This window comes from Colobus angolensis, unplaced genomic scaffold (assembly GCF_000951035.1).
Source record: "Colobus angolensis palliatus isolate OR3802 unplaced genomic scaffold, Cang.pa_1.0 Scaffold63, whole genome shotgun sequence".
Lineage (NCBI taxonomy): Eukaryota > Metazoa > Chordata > Mammalia > Primates > Cercopithecidae > Colobus > Colobus angolensis.
This window is the reverse complement of record NW_012119932.1, coordinates 7,379,991-7,391,314: the sequence shown is the minus strand read 5'-3', so window position 1 is coordinate 7,391,314 and position 11,324 is coordinate 7,379,991. Positions and strand designations below refer to the sequence as shown.

The 11,324-nt window shown below is 34.1% G+C and overlaps 1 protein-coding gene across 1 annotated transcript in view; it reads left to right on the top strand.

Moving 5' to 3' along the window:
* The window catches only part of MALRD1 (MAM and LDL receptor class A domain containing 1), a 725,579-nt gene that overhangs the window by 261,842 nt on the left and 452,413 nt on the right, over positions 1-11,324 (top strand). The window contains exon 21 of the mRNA XM_011963908.1: positions 8,158-8,314. Coding sequence (XP_011819298.1) covers positions 8,158-8,314 — 157 coding nt within the window. The remainder of the gene's footprint in view (positions 1-8,157; positions 8,315-11,324) is intronic.

Sequence of the window (11,324 nt, the reverse complement as noted above, 5' to 3'; positions counted from 1 at the left end):
TATCTAATATATAATATGTATGTATCATATAATTTATATAATTTACTAGGCACACAGTCCATATTAGCTGAAATTTTTTCATTATCTTATTATTTAAAATGTTTACTTATACATAGGTATATTATTTTACTAAAATAGTACAATTTTACTAAAATGGTATAGTAGTATACTATTATACTAAATTCATATACCTGTGAATTTACTCAGACATCCAGATATACCCATTTCACACGTTCATGCCTTTATTTAAATAAATCATGCACTTTTATTTCTCTGTGCCTCCTTTATATTGGTACTATTAAAGTCATTAGTAAATTTATGTAATTTACTAAGCACACTTGCTCTGCACGTAAATATATATGTTCTAGTAACACTGTGTATTTACTTGCAGAGCAATGCCATACAGTTTAGTTGAAGGACCTCACCTTGAGTCAGTCAAGATGTAGTGAACATTTCTGTGCAGGATATTAGGACCAGATGTGTATTTTGGAAAGGACCAATAAAGTCAAAAACAAGACTGTCTTGGTTTCTTCTGGAATACCACAGCAGAGTAGAAAGGTCATGTATGGGGCTATGGAGTTGGCCACAGCTGTTTCCAAACTCTGGGGAGTCAGCCAGTAAGAAGACTGGGCAAACAATACGGAATGTTCTTTTTTCATTAATTTACATGCTAAAATCCCACACAAGAACTCTGATTGGTCTGGCAAGGTTACAAAGCCCACTTACTCCAGCAGTTGGTGGGTCAGGGACTTTTTCATCACACAATGGGGTGGGTAGTGGGAATGGGGTGCAGTTCCGCACAATGAGGAGTGATCTGCAGATACCAGGGTAATGCTGTGGAAACTATGAGAAATCTAGTGTTCTCACCTATTTGTGGGATCTAAACATCAGACAGTTGAACTCATGGAGATACAGAATAGAAGAGTGGTGGTTATCAAAGGCTGGGAAGGGTAGTACGGGGAGCAAGGGGGAGGTAGGGATGGTTAATGGGTACAAAAAATAGAATGATTAAGACTTACTATTTGATAGCACAACAGGGGGACTATAGTCAATAATTTATTTGTGCACCTTAAAATAACTAAAGGAATATGATTGGATTGCAACAGAAAGGATAAATGTTTGAGGAGATAGGTACCAATTTTTCCATAATGTAATTGTTACGCATTGCATGACCATACCAAAATATCTCCTGTGCCCGTTAAGCACATGAGTACCTACTATGTACCTCATGTGTACCTACTATGTACATACAAAAATTAAAACTAAAAAAAATTTTTTTAAAGAAAATTAGCACTATTGACCACTGGCTTGGCTCATTTGGGCTCCTGTTTCTAAATGCTATAAACTGGGTTGCTTAAAAACAGCAGACATATATTTCTCAGAGTTCTGAAGGCTAACAAGGCTACGATCAAGGCACTGACATATTTGCTGAGAGCTTTCTTGTTGGTAGATAGAGCCTTCTAGCTGTGTTTTCTCATGGTGGAAAAGCTGAGATAGTTCTAGGTTCTCTTTTCTAAGGACAGTAATCCCAATCGTGGAAGTTTTACCCTGAAGACCCAATCACCTCCCAGTGGCCCCACTCCTTAATAACATTACCTTGGAGAGTAGGATTTCAACATGTAAATTTTGGGGTATGGACTCTAAAAAAAAAGACCATTGCAAGTTCTTTGTATTTTCTGTTGCTTGAAGTATTGTTCACAACAGCTCTTTTAGTGGATTATGTCATGTCAGATATGCTAAAACAGTCTAAGCTAGCACCGTGAATCAAAGGACAGATTCCATCTGATCCTGGAGAATATGTCTCTCATACTGTGTGTGCCCAGGCCCAAAGACTGATGGGCCTTACTGAAAAGTATCTTGATTTATTCACTAATGGGTATTTTTTTCCTACTCATTGGATTAGAGTAACTATTCAGGAGATTCTCAACAAAGGAAAAAACAGTCAGTGTTTTAATTCCTTAATCTGTGTGATAGTAAGAGTTTAGAAACTGTTTATCCTATAAGACCTAGGCAATTTTTGTGAAAATAGCATGGACTATAAATCAGATCTCTTTTTATATAATGACTTTTAAAAGGACTTGTACATTATCACCTTGGATCTTTACTTTTGCTACACCTGAAAGTAAAGCATGATTTTCTTAAACCTTTACTACTGTGTGGTTTATGATACGTTTTATTAGAAAAAGATATGCTTCTATAAAACATCCTACTTCCCGCTCTGTATGAGAAAAGATAATTTGAAGGTTGGTAGAGGGACGCTGATATTTTATGAGTGACAGTACTGTTAGCTGTGGTCATTACTGCCATACTCATTCCAGGAGAGGAGCTGATTTCCTCTGCAGGTGCATGCTTGAATAATCTCATTGCAGACACAGGCAAGTGTTTATGCAATTCTTCATTTTTCCATTAGGGATCATACATACATCATGTGCCCCCAATTAATGCCTATAAGACTGGTGACCAAATGATATATTGCTACATTGTACTGTGTTCACAGTTTGATAAAAACACAAATGCAGTTTTGTTGTTTGCATTTTTCAAATTGATCTCCTGATGTATCTCCTTTTTTTTTTTCTTTTCCCTGCAAGCGAAAGGGATATTTCAGAGGTATATAATATTAGACAATTGTTTCCATAATTTATTTTATACTTGACCTTATGATTGAATTTTCTACAATTCTGTTGGATTGGGAAATTATACCTTGATTACCTTAAGTTTTTTTTTTTCATTATTTGTGTAGTTTCTGGGTAATTAATACAGGGACCTCTATTTGAAGAACCAGTGACAAATGCTTTTATCGTTTCTACAATTGTGACCACTAGTCATGTAATTTCTCCATGGTCTCCAGATCTATTTGCCTTATTCTGTCTCTTCTTACCTTTTATGTTTGCCACAGTCTGGAACAATGATCAACTTTTTATGTATAATTTCATCTGAGTCTACAATTTTTGTCACATCCTTATTTTTTATTATACATGTGCTTTATTAATTTTAAATTCACTTGGTTATTTTACCTGTTTTGAAGGTCTACTAGACCCTGTGTAGAAAACAAAATGGATGTGGTCCCTAAGTAAAGCAATACATATATCAACATTTTGGGATATTTTATCCAGTTCTAGCTGGTAGGCATATAGTTAAATAAATATGTACATATAATAACATACACAGACACACACACAGTTGAACACCTGGCATACCGCATGCTACAAAGAAGGAAATCAATAAATGTTATATTCATTTAACGTGATACAAATGTTTTCTCTCATTGGCTGGTTGGCTTTGTCATCATCATATTGATTTTTATGATAGAAATCCTTATTTTGAATGCAGTCTCATTTTTTCAATATTTTCCTTTATGGTTAGTGATTTTTATATACTGTTGAAAACAAACTTTCTTATTCCCACATCATGAAGTTATTGTTATATAAGCTTTCATTCCAAGTATAATCTACCTGGAATTTGTTATTTTTGAATGCTGTGAAATACTGGTTAAGGTTCATTTTTACCTCTCATAGCTAACTAACTTATTCAGTTCATTTACAAAAAACGTTATTCTTTCCAAAACTACTTCACAAGAGCCACAGTTTTCGTAAATCAGGTGTCCAAATACATGTGGATCTGTTTCAGGACTATTTCTTATAGTTCTCTGGATTGTTTGTTCTTGTTCTAATTCCACTCTGTCTTAATGTTTTAGCCCATTCAGGCTACTATAACAAAAAAAAAAAAAAACATAAACAGAGAGACTTATAAATGAAGCACATTTATTTATCACAGTTTTGGAGGCCTAGAAGTCCAAGATCATGGTGCTGGCAGACTTGTTATCTGATGAGGACCTATTTCCTCCTTCATAGACGGTGCCTGCTTGCTGTTTCCTCTTGTGGTGGAAGGGACTAGCTAGCTCTCTGTGGTCTCCTTTATAAGAGCATTAATCTCATTAAGGTCACTTAATTGACTCCCTAAAGGCCCTACATAGTAAGATGATCACCTTTGTATTTAGGAGTTCAGCATGTGAATTTGGGGGAACACAAATGTTCAGACCATAGCATCTGATAACTCTATAATGAGTCTTTTTTTTTTTTTTTAACTTAAAGCATTTACTGATTTAAAACATTTAATGCATTTGTAGACAAAGAATCTTAATTTTAAAGTTATTTTCTTTTGTAGTCACATATGAAATGGAATTTGTGAACTGCTAACCTGAGTTTTATAAAACTGCTTTTTTTGTTTTTTGTTTTCAAATTTTACTTTAGGTTCTGGGATATATGTGCTGAACGTGCAGGTTTGTTACATAGGTATACATGTGCCATGGTGGTTAGCTGCACCTATCAACCCATCATCTAGGTTTAAGCCCTGCATGCATTAGATATTTATCCTAATGCTCTCCCTCCCCTTGCCCCCTACCTCGACAGGCCCCGGTGTGTGGTGTTCCCCTCCTTGTTTCAGTGTGTTCTCATTGTTCAGCTCCCACTTATGAGCGAGAACATGCAGTGTTTGGTTTTCTGTTCCTGTGTTAGTTTACTGAGGATAATGGTTTCCAGCTTCATCCATGTCCCTGCAAACGACATGAACATATTCTTTTTCATGGCCGCCTAGTATTCCATGGTGTATATGTGCCACATTTTTATCCAGTCTATCATTGATAGGCATTTGGGTTGGTTCCAAGTCTTTACTATTGTAAATAGGGCTAAAATAAACGTATGTGTTCATGTGTCTTTATTGTAGAATGACTTATATTCCTTTGGGTAAAAACCCCAAAATGGGATTGCTTGATCAAATGGTATTCCTGGTTCTAGATCCTTGAGGAATCACCACACTGTCTTCTACAATGGTTAAGCTAATTTACACTCCCACCAACAGTGTAAAAGCGTTCCTATTTCACCATATCCTCTCCAGCATCTGTTGTTTCCTGTCTTTTTAATGGTTGCCATTCTAACTGGTGTGAGATGGTATCTCATTGTGGTCTTGATTTGCATTTCTTCAATTACCAGTGATAATGAGATATTTTTCATATGTTTGTTGGCTGCATAAATGTCTTCTTTTGAGAAGTTTCTGTTCATATCCTTTGCCCACTTTTGATGGGATTGTTTTTTACTTGTAAATTTGTTTAAGTTCCTTGTAGATTTTGGATATTAGAACTTTGTCAGATGGATAGATTGCAAAAATTTTCTCCCATTCGCTAGGTTGTCTGTTCATGGTGATAATAGTTTCTTTTGCTCTACAGAAGCTGTTTAGTTCAATTAGATCCCATTTGTCTGTTTTGGCTTTAGTTGCCATTACTTTTGATGTTTTAGTCATGAAGTCTTTGCCCATGCCTGTGTCCTGAATGAGTCTTGATATCTGATTAAATCCTCCAACTCTGTTCTTCTCATGATAAAATTAGCTATTCCCGTCTCCTTACATTTCTATATGAAGCTTAAGATTAGTTTTCCGATTTCTGAAAAATAAAGTCTATCAGGAGTGTGTTGGGATTTCATTGAATCTTTAAACCAATTTGTGAGGAATTGATATTTTTAAAACACTAAGTTTGATAATTCACACATGCGGTGTTGCTCTAGAGTTAGACTGCATTGCCTCAGGCGGGGCGATGGGAATCATCTCTTCCCAACTCCCATTCCCACTGGGAGACAGAGATCCAAGTTATGTAGAGATTTGTAAGGCATATTAAACATATATTTCAATTATTTCAAAATTACGTTTTAATTGATGCATGATAGATGTACGTAGCTCCAGAGTACATGTGATAATTTCATACATTAAACTAAATCATAAAGATCAAATCGGCGTACCTGGGATATTCATCACCTTAAATATTTGTCTTTTCTTTATGTTAGAAACATCGAAATGATTCCCTTCTAGCCACTTTGAAGTGTACAGTACATTATTATAAACTATAGTCACCCTACTGATTTATCAAACACTAGGTCTTTTTCTTCCATTAAACCGTAATTTTGCACCCATTAATCAACTCCTCTTTATTCCTTCTTGCTCCCCCTTCCTGGTATCCTATGTCAATTAAAAAGACTTTAGCAGGTTTTAAGAAGTGCACTGGGGGACATGATTTAATCCAATATCCATTAAAAAATTATTCTACGTGATGTGTGAAGAAGGAATAGAGTGAATCAACAGTATATGTGAAAGAACAATGAGATTTATTATTCTAAGCAAGAGGTAGTAAAAATGTGATGAAGTGATAGCATTAAAATTGGAGAGGAATGGACAATTAAGCTACATCTCATAAGCAGAACTCAATTTCCTGGTGGACATTTAGATGTAGCACATTGAAGTAATTTTCAATGAAGTATAATAAAATTATTATAATCCTGACATTTGCTTAAAGAAAGATTTGCAGGTTAAATAAATCATATGCATATAGGTATGTGCATGCAATTTTTTCTTGACTATTGCTTCTATATATCTGAATGTATAGGTATATCCATCTTTGTTCTGGGTATCCCTGTTATACTGGGATATTTAGCGTATTACATATAAGAAAGAAAGCTGGAAATGCTTTTTCTCTGAGACATAATTCAGACAAATATAAATGATAATTCTGCCTCTTAAAAATTAACTCATAACTCTGTGGTTTGCGGGACACTAAAGTTCTTATTTCATTAGGAAGAATGAATGATATAAACCTAACCACAAAGTACAACTACCGTTTTTTTAATATATAAAATATGCCAGGTACGGTGTTAGATATTCCACATATTTTATTTATGATTCTTATTAACACCATACATGGAACTGTCTCATTTTCTGGAATGAAGAAACTAAGATGTTTAGAGAAGTTAAATAATCTGACCTAAATTGACCATCTAGAAAATGAGGAGGCCTGAGGCCAAACCCTGCTGTGTCTTTTGCAGACAATTCTGTTCCTAGAAACTTGAACAGCCACTGCCAAGACTCGCAAGACTGAGCACTCTGTAAATACATGGTGACTGAATGACTACTTCCACCTCTCTTTCCAACTGTTTGCTCTTCACAATTCCCCCAAAACGATAAAAATTTTCAAAATAAAATAGCTTTAATAAGAAGCAAATTTAAACTCTAGTTTCTAGCATCTATATTTAAATTAGAAAGTGGCCAGAAATCAAGTTAATCCAAAACAGAGTGCCAGAATACCCAAACTGTGTGGATCACTTCTTTATGCTTCAAAAAGCTGTATGTAACCTAGAATGACTTTAATGTTTTATTCTCTTTTGAATTAATTTTCCAAGTAGGGTTATAAATTGTTTCTTTTATAGCAGAAAATATATTGATATTTAATCGTTTCCATCATTATTTTTCCTTTTTAATTTAGGCCTAGGAAAGAAAGGATATTCTTTAAAATTATGCACAAGGTTACTAAAATGTGTTGAAGTGAAACTGAGCTAAATCAATATAGAGAGAGTAAACTTGAATGGAAACCCTTTGAGACAGACCAGTTTCCTGTTTTTCATCCCCTACTTATTCACGTGTTTTCCTTCCTTTAATGTTTCTTCTAAAGGCAATCAGTGTTTTAAGGCTTCATTTTACTCACATTAAAATTAGCTCTAAAATGCTGATTAGAGTGTTAGTGGTATTATGTAAAAATATCAACCAAGTTATTACAGATTTGGTAGTTTCAGCCTTTGTCATAATTGTATACATGTTGTGCCAATTGATATCATTGCAAGGACTATGGGTTCAAAATCAAAGTGGCAGAAGTATTATTTCTGATGAAGGTAATAGGCGATAATTGTGCTATATAACACATTATACTTTTAGGAAAAAATATAAAGCAATAAAATATGGTTAGTGACAAACTATACTGTGTTTTGCAATATTCTTCCTCCTCTTCTTCTTCTTCTTTTTTTGAGATGGAGTTTCACCTTGTTGCCCAGACAGGAGTGCAGTGACACAATCTCAGCTCATTGCAACCTGCACCTCCTGGGTTCAAGCTGTTCTCCTGCCTCAGCCTCCTGAGTAGCTGGGATTACAGGCACACGCCACCACACCCAGCTTGTTTTTTCGTATTTTTAGTGGAGACGGGGTTTCATCATGTTGGCTAGGTTGGTCTTGAACTCCTGACCACAGGTGATCCACCTGCCTCAACCTCCCAAATTGCTGGGATTACAGGCATGAGCCATCGCACCCGGCCTCTTCTTCTTTTTATAATATGATAAATTCCTTTTCCAGAAATACCACAGATGGCTGGTACCTGTATGCTGACAGTTCTAATGGGAAATTTGGTGACACAGCTGACATTCTTACTCCTGTCATTTCATTCACGGGACCAAAATGTACCTTGGTGTTCTGGACACATATGAATGGGGCCACCGTTGGTTCTCTTCAGGTACTACTTAGGCAATCACATTTTCTGAATCTTCTCTGTAAAAGTTCATAGTGCATAATTTGGTATCATTAAAATATATTCTGTTCATAAGTGAAAATGGACAATTACCAACACTTCACTAGATTTGTAATGATATGATGGAGTAAAAACTTTAGCAGAATTGGACATGAATAGCTAATAAGTAATTTTTATTCTATTTAATTATGAATGTTGTCTCTATGCTGAGGTTACAGCTTCTGGGTAATACTATTTTACACTTGAAACATATGCATGTTTCAATATCAGTGTTCTGAGTATAACACAATCAAATAAATATATACACTTGGGTAATATCTGGATGTGTCTTCTTGTTGCCTTTGATGATAGTAGTACTACATTCTGCAATAGTGTTTTTCAAAATGTTTCTGTTAAAAAAAATTAAACTGTTTTAAATACATAAAATGTTTCAAGAATAGCACAGACAACTCCAATATATCCTTCACTCAGAGATCTTATTTTTTTTAAATGAGTTGTCCTGGTAATGTCCCCTATAGAAAAAAAAAATCCAGTATAGGATAATAGATTATACCAAGTTATTTCTTTCTACAGTCTTTCAAACAGGAATAATTCCTTATCTTCCCTAGGTTTTTATAAACTTGCTATTTTAAAAGCCAATAGCCACGTCATTTCGTAAAATGTCTCTTAGTTTAATTTTATTGTGTTAAGCTCTTTTTCCCCTATTATATAACTAACATCGTGTTATTTTTATTGCTTCCCATTAGTTAGTGATCCTTATCAGCCCCATTACTTTTGTGGTTTTTTTGGTTATCAATAAATATTTTGCGAAGAGAAATCAATATGAATATTGATTTCATCTCCATTTTACCCACAAATTTTTGCCTTCAGTGGTGGCTTTTCTTTTCTTTTCTTTTTTTTTTTTTGCCTGAATTAATTTTACAATGCTGATTGCCTAACTGTGATTTTCTAACTCCAGTTTTCTGTCCACATTTGTAGATTGGATTCATATTGAAAAAAATTCTCATCTCTCTATTTGTATGTTCATTTACTGTTCTATATCAATGTGGACTCATAAGTTTCTATTTTAGTCAACATAATAGTATTATTTATTTGGTCCTCAAATTGTCTCAGATTTGGAAATAAGAGTCCCTCTTAACCAACCTCCATGTCTCTCTAAAAAGGCCCATTGTTCTTTGAGCATATTCTTTCTTTTTGGCCAAGATGTTACAAACTTCACCTTCTTTTTATCCTGTCCAGTCTCTGGAATTAACTATTGTTTCAAGAAGTCCTGTATGTTTTTGTTCTGGGGGATCCAACATGTACAGGCCAGAGAGCAGTTCTGGAATATTAATTCAGAGCCCCAAGTCCTTTCTTCCCATACTGTGTATTCCCTGGTAGAGAATAATGCATAAGGTTCATGAGTAATATGTGTAGACACATCAGTTATACTGAAGAAGCCAACTAAAATTTGGAGCATCTCCATTTATTCTGTTTCATAGCTTATGTGTTACTTTCCAGGAAACCTTGTCTGAAAATAAATCCACAAATTCCAGAATTGTATATATTATGAGCAGTTTTAGAGTAGGGCTAGCTTGCTAGAAGCAATCTATTGATAAGGACTCTCCCCCCTCAAATACTATTAGCTTGCCAAGAAATCTTGAGCATATTTGCAACAAGATTAGACATGAGTTTCCTGCTTTTTCCCCAGTAGAGATACAGACTGTGACCAACTGCTAGGTCATTTATTTTCCAAAACGTTGATTGCAATATTAGTAGTAGGTGCTACCCCAACTCCTATTTTTTTTTATTCTATGGTTTTCCTGGCTATTGTTATTCATTTTTCTAAAGAAACTTTAGACAAACGTAGTTTCTTTCAAAAAAATGTTTGTTTTTTTTTAATTGGAAACATTTATTGTTTTCATTCTGAAAACAGTTTAAAAGTATATTTGTGTGTATACATGCATGGTTATGTTTAATAATCTAAAGGCATCCAAATGGTCTTCTGGATTGATGTTATAACTTATTGTTGTAAAGTGACTTTTTAAAAATGGTTTTAAGCAAAGCAATTACTACAACTTACTGTAAGATTTTTGCAAATGAAATGAGAATTATTTGTCTGGAATATTATGGGGTTAGGATTGATGATTTGAAATATGCTTTCATTTTTTCAGTATAAAATTTGATATTGGTAGATTAACTTTTTAAAAAGGATTAAAATTTTGTAAGTATGGAATTATAAAATGAATAAAATGATATCTATGCCTAATTTTTTGTGCATGGATAAATAAAATAACATTAAATGTTGCATTAATAAGTTTCTTGAACATGTTTTTTCTCAGTGATTTATATATAGTGTATATATATAAAGAAGACTCGTTTACTATACATTTTTTTCAATGCCTTTCAAAATTGATTTTTAGTTATTGGTTAGAAACGATATTTTCTTGACCTTGATAGTGTTCCAAATTATTTTGAATTTTATAGACTGATAATTTAATGATAGTTTTGCTGGTAACACATTTTTTCTGTGACTCTGGAGACTCCAATTACATTTTTAAAATGTGAATTTCATTAAAAAAAGATAAATCATTAAAATTCGTCTTCACTTTTAAAAGTCAGGACTTTCACAAATTTTTTATCTGAATAATTCTTTGGTTGTATAAGTTCTATTTTTAAAAAGTAGTGTTGTGAAATCATTTAATGTACTATCTAAGTCAGTTATTTTACAATCCAAAATTGTTCCACTCCCCTATGAGCCTTAGTTACTCACTTCATGGCTCATTTTGTATCATTCTAAAAGAAGAGCCATAATAGTGTGCTGAGAGTAATCTGGATTCTGCTTTACGGTGAGGATACTGTACTGATGAGAATATGTTGGTTTCACGGCTGTTGGGCAGGAAGCTCTTACTAGTGCAGCATAAATAGATGCTCACTCATCTCACCCATCTGTGCGCTTACAATGAAATGAGCTGACATTGTAACATTACTGCCCCTCTGGAATCATCTAATGAGA